The sequence below is a fragment of the Rhipicephalus sanguineus genome, chromosome 9, assembly GCF_013339695.2.
Source record: "Rhipicephalus sanguineus isolate Rsan-2018 chromosome 9, BIME_Rsan_1.4, whole genome shotgun sequence".
Taxonomy (NCBI): domain Eukaryota; kingdom Metazoa; phylum Arthropoda; class Arachnida; order Ixodida; family Ixodidae; genus Rhipicephalus; species Rhipicephalus sanguineus.
The window spans coordinates 67,886,174-67,909,535 of record NC_051184.2 but is presented as its reverse complement, the minus strand read 5'-3'; the positions used below and the strand labels follow the sequence as shown (position 1 = coordinate 67,909,535).

Sequence of the window (23,362 nt, the reverse complement as noted above, 5' to 3'; positions counted from 1 at the left end):
TTATAGAGAGGACTCTTCTTTCAGCGGGCCACTCTCTTCGCCATTAATGGCGTGTTCCTGGGGTCGTTTCACGGACGCTGTCTTCGACGCAAGCGAGCCAGGTGCCTCGTTTGCTATATTGAGATTGTCGCTTTCTTCTGTGGTTGGCGTGGAGCACGACTCCGAGGTTCGATTATCGTCAACTGCAAAAGAGAAAAGGGGAGAACATCGCAGACTTGCGCGCTCGTGTACTTTCACAAGCATCAACACAAACGGCTATAGATAATAACAATTGTTGGCGATTTACGACCCAAAACAACGATATGATGATGAGAGAAACCGTAGTGCAAGGCTTCGACAATTTTGGCCACCTGGGGTTCTTCAACGAGCACCTAAACCTAAGCACACGGGTATCTAGCCCTTTATCATTGCTCCCATTGACAGAATATAAAAGTGGACCTAGTTTTGTTACCTAACACGTAGTACACACAACTGAATGTCAGTGAGAGCGATAGAATAGATACAAAGTAATGAGAAACGGAGCCATGTGTGACAGAGACTTAGGTTGATGAAATCTTACACACCATTTGGATGTGTATCATCCTCTTTGCCTTCTTTTTTTAATTATGCTACTGCTTGTTTTTATTCCGCTCCAGTGAACGATTATTTAGTGTGAATAAGTGGTTAATTGAATTTTTCTTTTTTTTTCCACAAGGAACGTCCTGTTTTACACCAGTGTTCTGCTCAAATTTAATTCTAATGAAAAATGGTTACTCACGCTCGGAAAGCCTCGATTGAAGCTCCTTCATGCATTGTATAGTAGAGCTTTTAGAGCTGTAAGCAGCCGCTTGCCGCCTCCTGCAATGGGACGAAGGACCATTTTGATAATGATGTTCGGCGAAGCAGTTAAGCAGGCAGAGATAATGCTCCTACAAAAACACACATTAATTTCCATATTTGTGTTCGATTCGCGTCTTTCTGAACAGAAAGGGGCTCTACTAATTGAGCTGCAAATAAGGTTTCGTCATGACTCGCAACGCCTGGGCATGTCTTGCTAAAATGAACGTACGAGCCAAAGGCTGCAAAATGACATGTCTTTGGGGAAGTAGCTTGTTCAAGTCTGTGACCGTACCTTAAGTGTCGTTTGCGAAATGGCAGAGTGATTAAGACTTGGAGGATGCCGCCCACCGGAATATGGGTAACCAGCCAAAGCGATGGCGTAATTGAACCTTCACTGTGGGAAATGCTGATGTCGCTGCAAATTATGTTAGATTCAGAAGAACCACTGAAGTGTGTCTGATTTCTTTCAAATCATTGTCTTCAATTTGTGCGCAGTATGACACAGATCAGGAGAGGACAAGTGCTCGAGACACCTAAACACAGAGGATAAGAAAAGCTAGATACCCATTTATAGGATCAAGAGCGAAAAACTTACCGATGAAAAATTATCCCGACGAAAGGGACCCAGAACTCACTGCCCGTCCTGTCAGTCCTGTGTCCCTTTCGTCGGGTACTTTTTCATCGACAGGTTTTTCACCCTTGAGGCTACGAATTTCACACGAACCAGCCCAACTGTTTACGCTTCTACGCTTCTAGACACCCAGCTCGCGTGCAAGACATGAAATTTATGCCACCAAATGCGTACACACTCACCGAATGCAGCAGAATGTCAGGCCAGCTGCTGTGACTAGGATAAGAAGAAGCAGGCCAGCTCCGATGACAACACCGACTTCGGTTACGCTGCTGCCGCCAGTGACTGCGTCAAAGGTCGACAACAGCAATATTGTGTTCACTAATACTCTGTATTTTATATCTTCTATTAAAGAGTTGAGCGGGTGCAATCGTGGAAAATCTTATTAAATACGAACAAGTTAGGGTGAACTAAAACACGTGTTTTCGTTTTTGTATTTACCGGTAAATGTGCGCTAAATGCTGGCACACTTATCGTTAGGCCCAAACAACCGTTCGCATACGCATAACTACAGATGCTAGATTGCGATCTCAGGTTATAGCTATGTGAAACCTGTTCCACTTTCTAATTTCTTGTTCATGTTTCATTTGGCCACGACTGCACATGCGTACTTATAACCTTCAAGAGTAATACACAGTGCTTACCAGTGACAGGAGCTGTGAGGCTGTAGCCATGCAGCACTTCCTGTAAAAATAATTGCAGAGTACTTGTAATAGTTCTTGCGCACGCAACAGCTTCCTTTTAAACAATAGTGCCCAATTTTGAGCTACTCGATCAACACACTTGGTGAATTATCTGTTCGTCCCATTTTGCTTTCCAAAAACTAAAAACTGTAGAGCTGCTGAGCTTGCAGACGTGGGTTCTATTTCCGGTCAAGGCTACCGCATTTCAATGGCAGCGAAATACGCTAATATCCGTGTACTTATGCATAGGTGCGCGGCGAACAACGCAACATGCATGGTTAAAGCTCTTCTGTAGTCCTCCACTGCGGCATGTGTCATAATGATGTCGGGGTTCTGACACGACAAAACACAAAATTTAATTTAAAAGCGCACAAGCGATTTGCCGATCTCTGCAGCTTTATACTTCCCGACCTTCTGGAGTTTAGGATGAATACGCAATTGCTGTACACTAATGCTGCATTGATTTTCCGCACGCAGCATAAACTTTGCTAGCGGTTTCTTTAAACGGAATTTAAGGGAACAGTAAAGACAATAAGTCAACCCGAAGTACTCTCAAACAGTGCCAGAAATCCTGCAGCACCGGTTGTGCGGAAGAAAGCCTTATGTTTAGGAGGGCATCGCGTTTCAAGAATTCGCATATCCGTAGAGTCATCCAAATCGCTCGCCGTCGAGCGAGGAGGATGACATAGCAAACGATATCTCAGGCCGAAGACGGCTCTACTGCTTCTTGCTTAACGGGAGCCACATGCAGTGGCTCTGTTGCTTAAAACGAGCCTATAACGGAAAAGCGTGGCGAAAAAGTAAAGCCGAAGTTCTACGGGCTACATTTTTATTTACTTGCCCTTCGCTTCACGATCACGTAAGTTCAACTACGCATGTCATGTTGACCACACTGCTGAAATGAGAGTACTCGGGTGACGAAGGAATTTTCAGCCCACCGGCGTCATTCGTGTGGTTATCAGGACATAATATCTGAAACATGGTTGTCGCGACGTGTTTGCCGCTCTCGCTATTGGATTCGGCGCTCGCAGTGCCCATAGGCATTACTATATCCTAACTGCTGCTACTTTAATTTAATATCTGTATTACTAGAGCACAATGTTCGGTAATATTGACGTTTCAAACGGTCTCGGATATAAATCTATCTGTTTTGCCTAAATTGTTACTTGCCTTTAGCTTAGAATAAGAGAAAGCTGAGCTAGTTGGTAAATATTCAAACTAAAAGAATGGGCGTGGAAACACGGACACAAGAAAGAAGTCAAGACACCACAAACGCCACTGCTTTTAGCGTTCCTTAAACGTTCATAACACTTCTCTCAGAATAAATTATTCTGGTAGTTGATGACAATCTTGTTGGACAAATTGTCATCTATGGCTAGCGCACAAATAGCAGTCAGGCACGTGAAAAAAGTAGATATTTTTATGGTCACCAGCCGAGATAATTAATCATAGTTCAGAAATTCGGCGTTCAGTGTTGTGGATATTACTTTTCTGGATTTGGCGATACCGATTTTTACTGACGTCAACGTGGCGTAATTTTACCTCAGTGTTTATTTACTGACTATATTTTTTAAAAATATTTACCTTCGATTATAGCTTGAAAAGAATAATGTCTGGACAAACTGATTGTTTTAAAGTCCCACCTATAAGCACAGACTTGCACAGCACCAACGCACTACCGTTTCTTTCGTTCCCGAATACAAATACTCACCCCGGAAAAGTTGCTCTCAACAAGCAGACCAAAGCGATACGTTGTGGCATCACTGAGCGGCGGATTTTCGAAACCGCCGACGACATTGCCACTGCCAACGACAAAGTCCATAGGTTTCTCCAATAGGTCGGGTGTCAGGTGAGCGGCGACGTAGTACCCGAGGCCCATGTCTTGTGAAGTGCTGTGATTTACGAGCTTCACAGGGCGAGGGATGGCTTCGCCTTCGCGAAGCACGATGACGTAGTAGCCTCTGCAAGACGCATTTAAAGGAAGCAAAAGCGATAGACAGTCACATTATTTGGTCGCATGTTACGACAGTTGAATGATAAAGCGCAAAGAAACCGATACACGTCCGAATAATTGAAAAAACGCACTCCTTTCTATAATAAAGCTGAGCACTAATCATAAGCGTTCGGATATTTCCTAACACTGACGCTCGTTGTCTCGTTTCTGTAAAAATATTAACGACTCAAAAACTGTTAAACAATTCACATAGCAAGCCACTCATTGTAACCACATTTGGACATAGGTTAAATAAAGTAGGGCTACAATTCATGACGGTCTTGTACCTGATTGATCAGCGTACCTGCGATAAAGCCTGATACGTTTGACCATTGTCGTGAGACAAGAACGGCTTAGCAAAGCACCACACCAATATATTGAAAGCGAGTAAACTAAATGAGATACATTTACGATGACAGCGCAGTTAATACGTTGCCATGATAGGCCAGCACATGCAGTCAATACAAGACGTCGTTTTGCGGCCCGATAAAGGTCCGTCAAAATATAAGACGAAACATAGTCTCGATGTAGGGTCAAAAGATTACCCCGTGTTTGTACCGAACGATATCGGTTCCTCGTGATACAATGCTTGGTGCCATGCATCGAAACACAATACGCTCTTTACATTTCAGCAGTGATATTCATTTGCCAGACTCACGTGATCGGTCCTTTCATAAAGTCCACGGGGTTCAGCATGATGCTAACTTTGTTGTGGACAATTGCTCCAACTTTGGGCTCAACTTGAACTTCTGGAACTGCAAAAAGACAATAAAATATCACTACTGGTAACTTAATACCTTGGGCAACAGGCTTTGTGGGCTGTTTTTTATAACGAAATGACCATTGGTACGTGTTGTTTTGTCTCATACATACCGATGGGTCGATAGTTGTCGGATTCCTCAGTAAAGTGTTAACAATAATTTAGGGGTTTTAATTTTCAAAATCGCGATATGATTATGAGGAACGCCACAGTGGAGGGCACCGGAACTTTTGACCATCTGGTGTTCTTTAACATGCACTTACATTTAAGCACACGGGCTTCCAGCATTTCGCCTCCATCAAAGAGCGGCTGCCGCAGTCGCGATTCGTTCCCGCGGTTTTAGGATCAGCAGTCGAGCCACTAAACTAACTACGGCGGGTCCTCAATGAAGAGTTATCTGAAAGGCGCAGTACACAAACATGCTGTCTCAAAGGAGGAGCGAATGTGCTGATCGGCTAAGCGTGAAATGCAAATGAAGGCCATGAATGCACAGTCAACTTTAAAGTGATAAATACAATCGACTGAGAAGGAAAGAAGATGGCTTTCGCCTTCTAGTCGTCTTATGCAAACGCATAAGAGATCGTGTGAGCTTCTTCATTTATTTTTTTTATAGTGGCGATCATCTTATGTGACAGACAGACGGACGGACGGACACTTTTCTCGTTGAATCGGCATAGAAAACTTACGCATTTAAAATATCCCCACAAGTTCTCGGTTTTCCTTGGGTCGCAAAAGATGTAGCGAGTAGTGGAGCCCACCAAGCTTTCAACTGCAATCAGAGGTCTGTCAACAATGAAGCCTTAGAGAAAGTTTGTTTATCTGGCGAACTCTCCTTTTTTCGGTTAAACGTATGTGAAATTCAGGAATGTGATCGTGAGAGAAACATTTGAGGGGCCCGAAAAAAAAATCATGACGAGACTTAGCACGTGGAGAACACGACACAGAGAAGAGGACACGGGATAGGCGCTGACTAAAAACTGAAATTTATTGAAAAGGAAACCCGCATCTTACAGTTGGCAAAAACGTCGACAAAACAGCCAAAGATATGCCCTCAAGTGAACATCCAAGAACAAAACAAAATCAAACAAAAAAAGTTAACTTGCGTGAAAGTCATAAATCAAAAGTTGTCACCACTAAAGCGAACACCACCAATGACTGCACACCGCAAGTTATCACACTGGTTGATCAGGAAGGTATGCACACTCAGCCTCCGACAAATGTAGCGAGGGCTGGCTAACACAAGTGCCAATATCCTTCTTACTCATGGCAGCTTCAACCAGTCCCCTTCTCTTTGTCCTGTTTTGCACACGCTAAGTTTCGCCATGAACCTATACCAGCTCGCCCAGTACACCACTTTACTGGGCGATGTTGAAGCTCTAACTGTTCAAATTCGACCACACATACGCATCAGAATGTTGATACCTGTGTTTGTTTTCTAATGAGATATTGATTAAACCAGTAACGTAAAAATGCAAAAGCGTTAGGTAGAATATCCGTAACGCGTTTCATAGCTCGGTGAGAAGTGTTAGTGTTAGTTATGAGAAGTCACTGAACCAGAAACGTAGCGAAAGCCGATGTTTTTACGAGCACTCTGGACTAGGTAAAGCCAGCAGGTGCTTTCCTAAGTATTCTTATAAGGCTTAAGCATTCCAGGCCAAGTTTCCGCCTTGATAGCCTTGTTGCTAGCCTTGTTATGACCTGCATTGAGCGCTTTGCTATGAGCGTGATCACGCCACATGAGATGTATGGATTAACGACAAGCCGTCCCCTAAAATGCGGAGCACTTAGGGGCCCGGTTAGGTGGGCGCAGATGACCTGGGAGTCAAACCCACTAACTCGCAGTCCGCGGGGATAGGTGTCGGGTGCGCCACCCACTGCGCGGCCAACACACAAATGTAGTCTACGAGCGTAGCGATGTGGGCTTGTTGGTGCATAATGGAAAGGCAGTTTCTTAGCGCTGGTGTAGACGAGGACACATAGGAAAAGACACTAGAAACTAGCGTCCATGTGTCTAGTGTCTCTTCTTATGTGTCCTCGTCTACACCAGCGCGAAGAAACTGCCTTTCCAATACACAAAGACGAGGCTTTACAAACGCGCCTTCTATCACTCACACCTCCGCGAGGGACATGCCAGCGGGAAGTGGAACGCCTTCGCGCGTTCAGGACTCAAGCTACGAACTGTGCCTCTCCTGTTCCTGATGCGTTGTGTTGAAGTGTGTGGCAGCACACTGCGCACAAACGGGCGCAGCCTCCGCCTCGTCACTATCTAGCCTGGCGTGACACGGCTGCATGCTACACCACGCCTCTGATAAGGGACAGCGCCACCGCAGCGTCACCGGAGGGTTACGTCACCGACGGTGGCTATAGGCACCGTACACTGACCAGAGGGAGCTGCGTTGCTCGCACTGGCCCGTCCCAAGTTCACTGGCGTTGGCCGTTAGGGGCACGCAGAAAACAGACGCGCGAACGCGTCCCCCGTGTATCCCGGCCGCAGTCCGCCCACTCATTCAGAGAGGGAGACGCGCACATCGCGTTCCATTTTGAGCAACCCCGTCTCATTATTGCGTTTTTTGTCCGCTAGGTTTTGCGTTCTGGCGCTGCAGTCGCACTGGAAAACTCGACTGTACGGTGCCTATAAAACCAAGCTGCCAAGCTCGGAAGTGTCCCCTCCTTCCTTCGCTACCCGACTGAGCGCAGCGTCGGTATGCTCACCCCGCTGCTGCTTCACTAATAAACAGTTGTTACGTTTATGTTGGGATGCGTCCTTCTATCGACACGGCATCCCACAAGTGTATGCATCAGCAGAGGCATTGCTAGGTTGCACTATTACTGAGGAGAGTACACCTTTCCGTTTCTCCCCTCAAATGATGGAGCTTTGAATCAGTGCTTATCGAGTAGGCGTGTTTATTGTGTGTTGTTGATGCCATTTTTGTGCGGGATTCACCATATATTTATTGCGCTCTCGTGTATGCTGTTGCAACTACCACAAAGGTTTAAATATGATCATGGACGTTAGTCTTGGTATAGAAATTCACCACCAGGTGTCAACGTCGGTGCATCGAGGTTAAGCGGTACTACAGCTGCCAAACACCAATAGTCACTGTGCGAGCAGTCATATAAATTTACACCATCTCCCGCTAAAGGGGACCATGAGGCGATGCGAAGCCGGAGCACTTGCACGATCGCGTTCCGTTGGCGTTCGTTGGGCATGCTACCGACCTCGCGTCGTGGAACGCGAAGAGGGACGCTACGCGCGTCGTATCTTCCATCTAGCCTGGCCGTTAATTCTCACAGGGCGAGCGGGGAACGCGGCCTACAGGCGGGCGAGAGGGGGGCAGCGTAGGAGAGGAGAGAGAAGGGGAGGGGACGCGCATGCGCTCGAGCTCATCGCGGCGATGAGCAGGGGAGAATTTCGGCATGTCTAGCCCGCGTTTCAGAGGAAGAGTGGAAAGGGGGAGGGGAGAAGGGGAGAGGGAAAGTGGAGAGGGGAAGGGGAGAGGGAAAGTGGAGAGGAGGTGTGGAGAGGGGAGAGGAGGTGTGTGGAGAGGGTATGCGCATGCGCAGTAAGGGTGGTCAGAACGCACACCACCACCACCACCACCACCACCACCACCGGATTGAGCTCCGCCTTAAGATACTTCGCATCTAATAAATGTACAATAAACAATGAACTACTTCTGTGAAGACACGTTTCATTTTTGTGTTAAACCAATTCCTACGACGAAGAGATCAACAATGTTTTGTTACAAGTCGTGGCTGCAATTATTCTTTAAACAAGCCCCAGACCCCACAACTACATAACGTTGAAACACCGAGAACCCAATAAATGTAAGAACAGCGCGACATACAAGGGCTGGCGAAGAGGACACACATAGCGCTGTGTGTGTGTTCTTCGCCAGCCCTTGACTGCCGCGCTGTTTTTGCACTAATTATATATGTGCTACCAACATGCCGAACTTTCCGCCGTTCATAACCGATAGCATACGAGCAGTCCTGTTCTTACCTGAAGTCTTGGTGCTGAAGTTGCCGCAAGTGGAATTTCCGAATCCGGCACTGGTTTCTGCCTCGACGCAGACCGAGTACGTTGAGCCCGGAAACAGATCTTGCAGATAAAACTCCAGCGAGTCCGAGCTGTTTACTAAGACGGACTTCGGAAGCCACGATTCGGCCAGAATGCCATTGAATGTGTGGGTTAGAGAAGTGTCCAACTGTACAGAAAAAAAGATATATTGTCGAGGAGGTAATTACTACAGAGATGAATGGTGGATAGTGAAGGGGAAAAGGGCAAGACACATTCCCTTGAAAAGTTAGTGACTTTTCGCTCTGTGAGCCCTGTGACCCGCGAGCAAATGGGTGCTATGACCTCGTGCCTCGCCCGTAGAATGTCTCTTCAGGTTAACCAGGTTTGTTTTATCTTCCTCAATGTTTCTAGGAGCCGCACGGAGCATCGTATCAGCTTGTACGGGCGCCTTTGCCACCGGTCCCTGAGTGCGGTATTGTCAGCCATCGCATAGAAGTCACTGAAGTTGCCTAAACAGTATCCGTGCGCACATCAGCCGCTCCTCAATAGAGTAGAGCTCGGGAAAATGGGTATGTATATCCATCCAAGTAATTGGGCGGACATACGTACCCATTGGTTGTTGAGAAAGGCCGTACCTGGCCTTTCTCAACCGAAACTTGGCAGGTGATGGAAAAGTTGAAAGTTGTTACCTCGGGCAATTCTTGCTTCAGGAAAAGGCCACGTCTCATTGGCTGAAGCAATATCAACGATGCGCTACAGACGATAAGACATGAAGCTATAACGCTACGACAGAATGCAAATGTGGGATTAGTCGGCTCCACTACTAACAGATAGTAAGAGGGGAAAGGTCCAGGTAGCCACAGGCGTTGCGTTGGCCTCCTCTGGTGGTTGCGACAGCAACCATTCGCTTGCGCGTTGCTCAAGTTCAGGCAGTGAAAGGTCACAGCATTTTTCGCTGGTAGTGGAAATGACCCGCAGCGCTTATACCCCAGCAATGTGAAAGTGAATATTCGGGGTCATCGTGTGAGGCCTCTTCGTGTTTTCCAGTGCGACTGGACATTATGCTATATATTTTATTTGTATGCGAATATTTTCTCCGCCTAGCCGCATTATCGTTCTTGACTCACACGATCCTTCTTCTAGACGCTCCATGTTCTTTATTCATCCCTGCTTCGCCTATAGATGTCATTGCTTTGTGTGGCCACACCTCACGACGTCAATGAGACAAAAGGGGCAACTCCACTTTACACGTGAACGCTACTTCAGGTATCATTTGGAACAGCCACTCCTGAAGGAGAGGCTAAACAGGCTTCGAAACCTTCAACTAATGTTGAACAAATTTCCAATGGAGTATTGTCGCTTACCATAAGATGTAGGGTTTGGGCAAACATGATATCGCACTAAGGCGCATAAATTTCAAACTCTAGAAAATTTTAAGTGCAGGCCGAACCACATTATGCTTAACTAACGCAGCAGGCACAGGCTCAACTGTACAACTTAGATACTCTTCGTTGCTAATGCGGGAACGAACCACTGAGGGCACTGGTGCTTTGCTTTTTTGAGATTTAAAAGCAACAGTTTACGCAGTACACTAACAACACGTAATGAAAATTTTCAATTTTATGTTGTGTAATTGTCTTCAACGACCATACCAACTTCTGAGAAAGGAGGCCTGCTCAGCGGATGAAAAATTCTTCGTCGACGATTCCAGCCAGGGCCCATTGTTTTTCCGTGGTACTCGCTTTTTCGGTGTTCTTGTGGCTTTCTTCTCGTGGAGAACCATTTCCTATACTGTAATTCTGTACCCCCCCCTCCTCCGAAGTAATTGACCAAAAATATTGTTAAATGGCCTTTACCACAGGCGTAATATTTTCGTAGACACTTAATGCACTTGACTATGTATACGATGATTTACGTCATCTGAATGCTCGAAATTCAGTCCCAACTAATTGTGGTTTGAAAAGAAGTGTTAATGTGCAAGTTACCTTGTAGCCTATCAGGGCACCGTTCTTGCGGGTAGGTGGGTTCCATTGTATCTTGAGACTGCTCTCGGTCTGCTCGGACGACCAAATGCTAGCCGGTGCTTCAGGCGCTATCAATAGATCAACAACAGTTTACATGTCATGCTACATCTGGACATCAATGATGCAACACTGGCATGCCCAGAAATTTTGTTCATTCCCTTTCAGCATTTTGTTGGACTTGGCGGCACCACATCAAGCAGATTGAACTTTTCTTTTATATTTAAAACCTACTGCAGGCGTTATGAAGATCCCAAGTAGGAGGGGCGTAGGGAGTATACAAAATGAAAAGGCACATATACGCAAAAGCGAGTGGAAAAGAAGATTAAACAAGTCCACAAGGATATGTTAGAGACAGTGCCCGAACGAACAATTAGACAAACAAGCAATATTTTGATTTTTGATAGGAGAAAATAATTTAATGGCAAAATTGCACAGTGTACAAAAGGTACAAATAATTTTGCAATACCACTAATAGTTGACGAATTTGCTTCAAACCAGTTGTTCGAGTCTATTATCGTACGGTGAAAAAACGAATACTTGAAAAAGTTAGTTGTTGTATGATAATGCGTTAACATTCGCCATGACAATGCTTCGTTCGGCATGCTTCGAGTGGCCTTGAAAAAAAGGTGTGGGCTAAGAAAGAAATGGGCATTTTTCAGCAAGAAAATGAATTTAGGCCTAGGTATTTTCCGGCTCATTGTAACTGTTGAATGTTATGAATTAGCATCAGGCTGCTTGGAAACAGTGGAACTGTATTTAGAGAAAAGGAATATTGCCGCTTTGCACTGCATCATTGCCAAGGCGCACGTGTTCACTTTGGCGAAAAGATCCCACACAATATGTGCATATTCCAGTTCGGAATGGATGGCCGATCCGAGTGTTATGGGTGTCTTTTAGGTTGGTGTACTAGCTAGCTCGAACCGTCGCGCTATGTTATGGGGAACCTATTTTAATTCATGCCTCTAAAAGTAATTTTTTTCTAAACGCCGACTGACAAATGTTAGAAACTTGAGTGTTCCAGTATTAATTGTTAGTTTCTGTACCCCATAGATCCTTATATCGAATAACTTTTGTGTGATGCATGGAAGAGATGTTGTAGGAAAAGAAGAAATTGCTCATTTTTTGGTAATCTTCAAGAAGACTGATTTCATTTATCAGCATTTACTTTTATATTCAAATACCACATACAATAGCGGGATGCTGTGTTTGGAAGTTTAGCATTGAATGCAAATTGGTCCTTACTGCAGCATATTTCATTATACAGCATACTTTGTCCAAGAAAAATTTCATATGCACGGGCATTTCAATGACATAAATGACGTCGTTAGTATATATAAGAAATTATAGGGGTCCTGGAACGCTGCCCTGTGGCCGCGTTTTCGGGTCGCCTGCTAAATTATTGCAGGTGAGCCTGCGAAAGGTGAACCTGCGAAATTATTGTCAATTTCAACAAACTCCTCACGGTTAGTTAAACTGGAAGTTATAAAACTACTAAGGTATGCTGGCTGGTTAGCCAGCTCTAATTTTTTCATATGTTGAGAATGCAAAACAATCACAAATGCTTTCCAAAAGTCTATGATAATCGCGTCTCTTTGCCCTGGCTTCTCATGAACATTCGAAAAGTTGCGAACGATAATAGTTTATTGGGAATACTATGAACGCCTTCATGGACAGCTTCTCTGGCAGAGAGATCTGCGAGTAAGAAACTTGTTAACCACTTTTGCGTTAGTATGTTCTAGTAGCTTTCAAGAACATGTCGTTAGTGATATTGGGCGTTAATTTTCTTAAACGTGTAAGATCCTCTCGTTTGATACAGGTTCAACACGTGCCTTCAACCAGTTGCTGAGGAAGACTGCAGGGAACAGTGATGCATGAAAAATAAATATATCTTACTAGCAAGACAGATTTCGTATACCATCAGGACCTGGTGACGATTTCGTTTTCATATTATGGAACATAGAAACCGATCACCAAATATTAAAAAAAAAGACATTGTGAGAATACTTGTCCACTTGTTTCGCAATCCTTAGTATGTCGTCAACTAAGCATCCCTGGTGTAAAGTTTAGTCAATTGTAATAGTTTTCGCCAAAAAACTCCACAACTGATCCTGTGCATTTTAAGTAAACTTTCGCAGTGTGCTGGAAGTACCTTTCGTTTGAACTTATCCCTAAGTAGTTCAATTTAGATTCCATGTTTTGCACAGCGTTACGAGGGGCAACTTATGATCTTAAACGTTTCTATTTTTTAATAAAATTTTTCGCGTTATCCAGGCAGTTTTCTTTGCTGCTTTCCTCCTTTTATTACATTGAAATTACCTAGACAATGCATGCGTATGTTATCTTCAACTTGTTCCAATGGCGTATGAAACTGCCGCCATAAAAAGTGCTGAATCAACGCAGTCCAAAATGCTCTTGTCTCTGCAGAGCGAGAAGTCTTTGGAAGTAACATTATTGCGTCGATTCTTTCTATATAACTGCATCGAACAAGAATGAACCATCCAATGATCGTAGGTACCTTGCTTAACGGACAGACAAAATCGCGAATGGTTTCTGTGACACATAGACGATGAAGTAATGCTGCTGAAGTGCCTTGAATGCCTATGAGCTGACTGACAATTTGATGAAAGCTGTGATACGAAATTGTCAGCTGTGTCATCTCTATATATTAGCCAAGGTTCAAGATCCTTGAAGTAATGATGACGAGATCATACTGTATTTTAACGACATGTGCAATAACGTAACTCTGTCGTGAATTTCTCAGCGAGTGATAGCGATGTTTTTTCAGAAACGAGCAATGAAATCGAACTGCACGGTATTATTAATACTAATACTACTACTAACAGTAATAATAAAATTACCAGTCTTTTACGTGCCAAAACGAGGATGAAGACGAGGAAACGTTCGCAGTTTTACAGCAGCATGACATGAAATCGGCGTCCCTGGTCAATTCAAGTGACCAGGACCTGGTTCAAGTCCGTCTGGCCAAACGTTAGCGAAAGATATCCGCTACTGCGTTTCATCTTTAGCCTCATCGCATTTTTGATATCCTCCAGTAGGCCTATGACCCGCTTGTCTTTTCTATCGTACTCGTGTGCACTGCGACCCACGCGAAAAGACTGTGGCTAGACATCAACACTGCGACATAGGTTCTCCTCCATATTTGTGAACGTCACCGCGCATACTACATGTTGCACATTGCAATTATGACTAGCCAGAAAACTTGATTATTCCTCATTACCTAGGCCCTCACAAACTTATCGTGTATTTTACGTGTACTTCTAAACTTTGAGAAAGTGCACTCTTCTACATCGCTTGTGATTGGCAAGGCTCTCAGTTCCACTTTTTTTTTCATTACGAGTCGCTGTTCCAATTATGCTTTGAACGGTCTCCGGTACCATATAGTGCCGAAACAAGAACAGCTCCTGCACGGTCGTATACTCACCTGAATCATTCGCCGTAAAGTTGTCGCAAATGGCATTTCCGAATCCGGCACTGGTTTCTGCCTCGACGCAGACCAAGTACGTTGAGCCCGGAACCAGATCTTGCAGGTGAAATTCCGGTGAGTTCAAGCTGTTCAGCAATACCGATTTTGGGAGCCACGATTCAGCAGGTATAACATCGAATGTGTGGGACAGAGAAGAGTTCAACTGTGCAGGAAAACAATTATTCAATGTAGTGGACTTCAACCTCAACCGCTGCGTTAGAAATAGCGACGAGAAAAGGCACAACGCACGATTGCTTAGAAAAGTGCGAAAGAGACATTCATGAAGGGGTGGTTGAATTTTTCCTGTAATGTTAGATTACCTTTGCAGAAATCTCGGTGAAAGTGTCGTATCTTACTTTAGAGGTCAACGGGATTACCATCGACAACTTCAAAAAATGGCATCTGAACTTTCCAACTCTGAAAACGCCTTCATTACACAGCGAGTCACATTATATGTAACTGATGCATCAGGGTCAAGTTAGAGTATCAATTTTAAATAATCCTATGTGCTAATGCTGCAACAAAAACGTGATGTCACTTATGGTTTGCTTCTTGGGGTCTTCCCAGGTAACGATTGATGCAGTGGTAACGACACGTAATAAGAAATATGTTTTTTGTCGTCTAAATGTTTTTTAAAAGTATTTACAAAAGGACAAATTTTCATCCAACTATCCTTACCACAAAGCTACAAAGAAGCCCGTACTGAAAAAACAACAGGGCCCGCATTTACGAAAACGTCTTACGAAAAATATGTTCCTAAGAGAACATTTCAGCCAATCACGATGCAGGACATATCATTAGCGAAGCCGGCTGACTAACGGGAACACGCACTTACAAGGGAATAGTTTTGTGAATTCAGACACGGCTTCTCATTTGACAACAAATTCTTATTAGTTTTCAATTTCAACCCCAGACCGTTTTTCTGCAGCGGTGGCTTTACCAATTGTCCTTTAACTTTTTGAAACAAATTCGAGGATGAGAACTCGAGTATGGTAATCTGTATATCGTTCAATAGCCTTTACGGCCGGTGTTATATATTCATAGCCTCTTAATACCCATTAACATGTAGAAGAAACGATTCGTCATCATAATGGTCGATATTTACTGCTACAAGGAGTCATGCTTTAAAAAGAAACCAATGTGCGAGTTACCTTGTAGCCTGCCAGGGCACCGTTCTTGCGGACAGGTGGGTCCCATTGTATCCTGAGACTGTGCTCGGTCTGTTCGGATGACCGCAGGCTTGCCGGAGCATCAGGCGCTATAAGTTGATAACACTGATGTTATATCTGACGTTAATTATGAACGTCAATGGTGAAATGCATAAGCAGAAATTTCGCACATTGCCCTTTCGGTAATTTGTAGAGCGCCACGGCAGTATATCGAATGAACTGCATCGATGACGTAATAAAAATATATCTAATTATAACAGCCGAGTTTCAAGAAGTTTCAAGTAACAACGACGTGTGAGTACTGTCTTCAAAAAACAGATGCGATAACGGAATTTCCTGGTAACTATGAAGCCGCGTTACAGTAATATTTCTTCAAATAATAGCATTGAAGCCCTACACCAGGATGTTCCATTTGGACATGTTTCCGGCAGAGGGTAAAGTGAATCAAGAGGCTTCAAGGTTAAAGTGCGAAGCGATTTGCTAGTCTTCGCGTTGGAATTATAAGGGCAGAATGCGTGTCGTCAGGGTTTCTTATTTACGCGTAGTTTTTTAAAGGCGTAAAATAGGGACAGGAAATCTATGTGCGCACATATTTTGCGTGCTTAACACAAAAGTTGCGTGCGCATGGACACATTCGCATTAGTGTACATCCTGATATTGGTGGCGTAACTGCCCAGTCTTGAGTAAAATTTATCCATACTCACTTTCATTCTCAGCCTCCTTCGATATCTCCAATTCCCGATATCGACAGCATCACGGTCCTGTCTTTTTCTGCGCTCGTATGCGGTACGGCCCAGTGGAAGTGGCCTTTGGTAGACATCAGCCCGAAGACGCAGCTTCTTCTTCTTGGCACTAGTTAACCTCTCACTGTCTTCCCCGATTTTAGCGCAGCCTGATGTGCGCAATGATTGATCTTCATGAACGTTAGACCCACTGCAGGGCAAAGTCATCTCCCATGTTTCTCCAATTAGCCCGGTCCTGTGCTTGCTGCTTCCTCGTTATTCTCGCAAACTTCTTAATACCAGGTACCCACTTAACTTCCTACCTCCCCTCGCTAGCTTGCCTTTTCTTGGAACACAGTCTATTACTCTTAACTACCTGCGGTTATCTTGCCTTCACAATACATTCCCTGCAAATGCCCATTTCATCTTCTTTATTTCGACTGAGATGCCCTTGAAGCCTGTTTTTCCAGACCCCCTCTGCCTTGTTCTTGTCGCTTAATTGTCCCTCACAGGAATGGTTTGTAGCTTTACGTAGGTCGTCTTTGGTTGTGTTTCACCTTTAAAAAAATTTCCAACCTTAGCGCTACTTCCAGCGATATTCCAAACGCCTAGCGCATACATCACTGATTACGAGTCTTGACTCTGAATGTTCTTCGAACTAACCCCCAGACTATACTACGCCGAAACACCGAGAGCCCACCCGCGGTCATATACTCACTCGAATCTTTGGTGCTAAAGTTGTCGCAAATGGCATTCCCAAATCCAGCACTCGTTTTAGCTTTGACGCAGACCAAGTACGTTGACCCCGGAACCAGGCCTTGAAGGTCAAACTCCGGCGAGTCCGAGCTGTTTAGCAAGACAGGCTTGGGGAGCCACGACGTGTCCGGGATGTCATCGAAGGTGTGGGACAAAGAACAGTTCAGCTGCGCAAGATAAAAATGATCAACTGTCGCTCATTTCCAAATCGATCGCGGCGGTGGAAATAGCGACGGCGAAAAGGGACAACGAACGATCGTGTAAATACGTTACCCGTGGTATTGTTCGGAACGGTCATTCGCAAAGTAGAGGCTGAATATTCCTCGAAATGTTGAATTAGCTTGAAACAAATCTTGGCAAAAGTGTCGTTTTTCACTTGAGAACTTGCGGGTTGAAGGGTAACGACTTTCCAAAATGGCGCATTAAAATGCGACCTCTCAACACGATTGACTTGCAGGATAAATCACAATACGTTTATTTGAAGCACTTGGCCGAGCTTTTAAAGCAAGTTTTAGGTATTCTTAGGGGCCGATGCAGAAACAAAGGCGTGAAATTACTGATGGTATGCTTGTATGAGTTTTTCAGGCAACACTAGTAACGACATGTAGTAATGAATCGGCCATGTATTGAGTAACATTTAAAAATTACTCGCTTGAAGTAACTCATTAAATTGATAGCATATCAGGACAAAAAATTATTTCATCACATTTATCAGAGAAAAAATATATAAAAATGCACCGATTTAATTACTGCAACTTTCTAATTGTAATTACATTACTACGAAGTCTAGCTCTGTGATAAAATTTTCAGGATAGCAATTTTTCTTTTTAAAGTCCGACTCAAATTTGTGGTATTCCGAAGAACTGTTGTGACAAATATATGGTTAAATGGTGTTTTCTGAAGACGTAACCTCTTCTTTTTCTCCTAATGTACTTCATTCTTATGATCCATATTTACTCTTGCAAGTCATGCTTACAAAACAAAACTTAATGTGTGAGTCACCTTGTAGCCTGTCAGAGCACCATTCTTGTGGACAGGTGGGTCCCATTGGATCTTCAGACTGCTCTCGGTCTGCTCAGACGACCAAATGCTCTCTGGAGTATCAGGCGCTATCAATGGATAAGAGTGACATTGTATCTTATTTTTACATACAGTGGCACCGGCGCGCCCAACTAGCTACTGGAATTCAGTTGCATCTCTTGTTATTTATGAACTCCAATTTGGCCTTCAATGCATACGAAGAAATTTAAAAGATTGACTTTTCAACATTTGTGCCGTTTTTTTAAAAGAGACAAAACCATAACTGGAAACTCGCCTAAATTTCACGAGGAGCGTAAAGCGCACCTAAACATCTTTCTCTTTTAATAGAATTGTAATCAATATGGGGCGATTCTTCATTACAACCTGAACCTAAAAATGTAGTAGGGAATAAAAAAATGGGCCAAATCATGCATCTCTTTGAGTTAAACTGAGCCACATCCATTAAACCGGCGCTTCGTCAACAATCGTGGCCTAAACAACCAACATGACGCCTACAAACTGTTTCATTTGTATCCTAGTTGCTTTCCTACCGTGCTTTCGTTCCCCAATTAGTTCTTGAGCGAGTTGGTACATACTGAAGGACATGATGTTGCAAGGAAAGACTCGAACGCAAAGAGTAAGAGGCCGTCTGTGCTACGTCTTTCTGCCTGTAGGGTTTCTTTTCAAGTTTTGCGCTACGGTGTCCTTCTTTGGTTCCCAGATGGTATATATGAAATAGAAGACAACTGAAATCAAGATATTGGGCACCGACCTATTCCTTATAGGAAAATGAGCGATCCGAAACTGCGTGGCATAAAATGAGCTAACAAGAAGCAGAAGAGCTGAAGCATTTTTGAAGGCCTTCAGTAGATGCCAAGAATAAGAAAGCAGCCTCAGAGGGGCTCATGTTGACACCCAGGAAGTCTTCGTTGAAAGGGTACATTGATGAGTTGCGCACGCTGCATACGAGAGAACACCAGTCACGTTCGAAAAGTACACGCAGGATCTGCTTTGCGACAAATGAACCTAGTCGGGAGGGACATACTCCTTTGTCGCACGTCACCGCACATGAACGGCTTTCGGAAAGATGTCCCTTTACCTGAAGAACTTCAGAGTGCCTGTGTGTGAGGGCTAATAGCCGAGTTTGAAGTTTTGAATAACAACGACGCGAGGCTACTGTCTGGAACCAGTACAGTCAATAACGAAGCGTGGTAGCAATTATTCTACCGCTTTATGGCAATGTTTAGTCAGTTAGGAGTAGTAAAGCCCTACTCCACGATTTTACAACGGAACAATCATCCGGCGGTGCTGAAAATTAATCGAAGTGTTTCAAGATTAAAATGTCAAACGATTTAAAATTGTTCACTCTAGAATGGTAACGGCTTCATGTGTGTACTGGTTTTCTAAAGGCGCGATGTCCTAGACGGGATTATGGGAGAGAAACTGAATAGGGGCGCTAACGTTTTATGTGCTTGAAACGAAATATGTGCGTGCATAATACCTTTCGCAACAGTACAGTTGTACAGTATAAAACTCGCAGTGTAATGTCTGTGTTCAGCGTTGAGTCAGAATACGTAGGCGAAGGGGTTAGCCAGATTTATTCATTACTACATTTCATCAATGACCTCCTCCTATACCTCGAATTCTAGGTATCGGCCATTGTCACGCGCTTGTCTTCCGCCGTGCACTCGCGCACCAACTTGGGTCTGAAAGCAAGTTGTACCCGAAACCCTTGAAGCTGCCGCGTTTTATGTGTACTTGTATGACAAAAGACGTAGTGCTCATTGCTCAGAAGTGTTGTAGTTCGGGCGAGTTGGTCATCCATGAACTTAGCTTGTATTAGCGCGGTACATACGAGAAGCAGACACGACACACACAAAAAAGAGACAGGCAGGCGCTCACCTTCTCGTATGTACCGCTCTAATACAAGCTATGCTCATTGCTGTTGCTACCGTACTGACGTCGAAACAAGCAGAAGTGAGGTGAAGAATCGCTTCCACCTTGAATAATAAAAATAACGTCACCTCCATCACAGCACTTAGGCTATGGTTAACTAAGAGATAGGTGGGACGAAAGCGGACATTTTCCGGCTTCGCTACTGGCATTGCCTTTACGTATTCTCAGTTTCCCCATTGTGAGTGAACCTTGAGACACATCTGGTCAGCATGATATATTACCAAACGTTTAAATACTGGAAGAACAAAGACAGAATTTATAAAGTTCACAGGTGGATTAGACAACCAACAGAACTACCTACATTACCAAAGAATGAAGGAAGGGAATATTCAAGGGCTCGTTTGTTTGTCTCTCTGCTCGCTTCTCTGCTGGTTTTAATTAAGGTTATATCATACATTAGCAAAGGTGGTATAGCTATATAAGGATAGGAGAGCGTAACTATTCGTACCATGAATTCCTACCAATCAGCCCAAACAGGTGCCCTTCTAAGTTACATTACGAAACCCTAGGCGTTTCTTTTTGCAAAATTACCTCTTAACGCATTTGAATGTGTACTTGAACAGTCGTACAAAAGATGCTGCACAGAAAATTGAACTACTGCACCAGTAAAATATATGTTGTTATCATGCACAGCCGTTATTCAAATCTTGCAGAACAGGACATCGGTGAAGCAAGAGGTAAAGTGAATCTCTTAGAAGACTTGACACATCCTATCGGTTGTAAAGCAATAGAAGTTGCCAAAGTTTCTTATGAATGTCGCCGCTCATATTTCAACATTCACTTCTCGAGCCAGGTTAGCCAGGATACCTAGTTATCTCTGAAGACCTATGATCCTAATATTTTTATTCTGTCTTTGACGTGTCGTTAAAGCGTATTTGCCAAAGAAGTGTGCTAGTACCTTCGTTATTTTAGCAGTGCTATGTTCTGCACATTCCTTTATGAGTAGCGCCTGCGAATATTATTCGAATGACTCCCCACACTATATATTACCGAAACACAAATAATCTACGCATAGTGATATAGTATACTCACCCGAAGCCTTGGTGCTAAAATTATCGCAAATGGCATTTCCGAATCCGGCACTAGTTTGCGCCTCGACGCAGACCAAGTACGTTGACCCCGGAACCAGATCTCGCAGGTAAACCTCTGGCGAGCCCGAGCTATTTAGCAAGACCGACTTGGGCATCCACGACTCGGCCAGTACACCATTGAATGTGTCGGACAGAGAAAAGTTCAACTGCGGAAGGAAAAAAGCAGAGACAGACGGTCGAACACTTCCACAACGACCGCGGCGTTGTAAATAGACACAGCGGAATGGGCAACACGTGATCGCTTAAAAACGCCACTGCTGGTATCGTTCGAAACAGCATTCCGTGAAGTAGAGGTTTAATTGGCCTCAAAATATTGGATAAGCTTTATACCAACCTCGGCTGCAGTATCGTAGTTTACTTTAGGCGTTGGTGGCGAGTCCTCAAGTGGTAACTTCAAGGAATGGCGGATAAGCGTTCCAACTCTGAAATAATTTACCTAATACACAGGACTCAAATTTGAGCATCTAATTTGGACGTCACATGTTAGTTCGGAAACGAAGCAGCAAAGTTACTGATGGTTTGCTTTCTAAGGTTTCTCACGCAACAATTTCCACAACGATAACGAAATGTACTGAGCCATATAAATTTTACGTCGTCTGTCTTAACGAACCTCTTTAGGGACGGGAAAATATTCTTCCACCTGTTCTTAGAATCCGTACGGATTCTTGAGAAAGAATGGCTTCCTAATTGAAAGAAAAGTTCGTCTTCGTACGAGATTCCAACTGCGAACCAACGTCTTTCAGGTATGTGTGCTTTTCAGATTCCTTTGCACGAGTGAAGTCGTGAATGGAAATTTTAAATATTGTTTGATGGTTTTTACGTTGGATGTAATATTTACATAGCAGAAGCTTAATGCGCTCGCTCATAAAGAGGTTCGCGCATCAAGGGGTGGCTTGGAGATCAATGGGAGATGCTGTGGTTCAGCTGTGGACAAAAGACAGCCTGATGATATTGATGATGGGGATGGTGACGATGATGACAGTGCGCTTCAACATATATAAGAAGAGATATGTCATGGTAACGATCAGTAGTCGCTGTAACAAACAATCACACTTTAAAAAGAAGACAACATGCGAGTTACCTTGTAGCCTGTCAGGGCACCATTCTTGCGGACAGGTGGGTCCCACTGGACCTTCAGACTGCTCTGGGTCTGTTCGGACAACCATATGCCCGCCGGTGCATCAGGAGCTAGAAATGGATAACAGTCCCGTTATGTAGCATGTTAATTATTCACGACAACGCAGAAATACATGCATGCCCAAAGTTTCAGACATGGCCGTTCAGCGTTTTGTGGAATTTGATGGCTGAGTGAATGGAATAATAAACAAGAGTACATCGCAATGCAACAGCCGAGTTTCAAGAAGTTTCAGGTAACAACGACTAGGAAGTACTGGTTCATTTAACGTCAAGCGTCTCAGACATGGCGCTTGAAAATTTTGAATTGTTTTCTAAAAAAATGCGAGCTATCATTTTAGTTTTGGGGCTGGCGGTGCTCAAACATTGAAAGACGTGCTAAATGCCTGATGTTCAGGCACATGCAGATATGTCCAAGTGAAACTAGATGCTTGTATTTGGTGGAATATATCAATGGATTTGGTTATGAAAGTTTAATAGGAGTCATTTTTTCTATGAAGAGAAAAAATGTTTTATATCTAGCGTTCGGTGCGTCCTAGGCGCCGGCCTGTATGCCCGCTTCACTGGCCCGTCGCATTTCTTTCGGGCAGCGGAAGGCCGCCGTGGCCACCCGGCTGGTAAGACGGCATAATGCTGCTTGTTTTCTCTTTTCGGGACGCATTAGTCGGCTTTTCGCAGTGCCGACGATGAAGTGTCACAGAAAACGAGATTATTCGTTTAGAAATACATTGCTAAAAATAAAAGTTGGTATCGGCACAGGACATGTACGTTTGGTTTTTTTATTGCGATAACAGTTGTATAGACCCGCTAAGTGCATGTTGCCGACGGCGTCGCCGTGATGTTCCGTATGAAGTCCAAATAGATAATATCGCCCGCAGACGTCGTACCTTGTACGTGCGAGTGAAAACGTGTGAGCGCAAGCGATGAACGTTTATTTTGTGGAGACGCAGATCACCGGCCGTTTATTGTCGCCCCACAAAGCCGTAGGTCGGAGCTGCGGCAGCATGCCTTCGCACTTTGCTAAGCCGGGCGCGGTCCATGGTGTCTGGTTTCACAAGCTAACACAACATAACTCTCTCGACAAGCTGGAACATTTGAT

At 44.1% G+C, this 23,362-nt stretch overlaps 1 protein-coding gene across 1 annotated transcript in view; it reads right to left on the bottom strand.

The window, feature by feature from the left end:
- Positions 1 to 23,362, bottom strand: part of LOC119405620 (phosphatidylinositol phosphatase PTPRQ-like) — a 98,635-nt gene continuing 75,273 nt past the window's right edge. Inside the window, 6 exon segments of the mRNA XM_049419463.1 lie at positions 1 to 182; positions 758 to 837; positions 1,633 to 1,735; positions 2,095 to 2,134; positions 3,845 to 4,094; positions 4,785 to 4,881. Of these exon segments, the coding sequence (XP_049275420.1) occupies positions 1 to 182; positions 758 to 837; positions 1,633 to 1,735; positions 2,095 to 2,134; positions 3,845 to 4,094; positions 4,785 to 4,881 (752 nt within the window).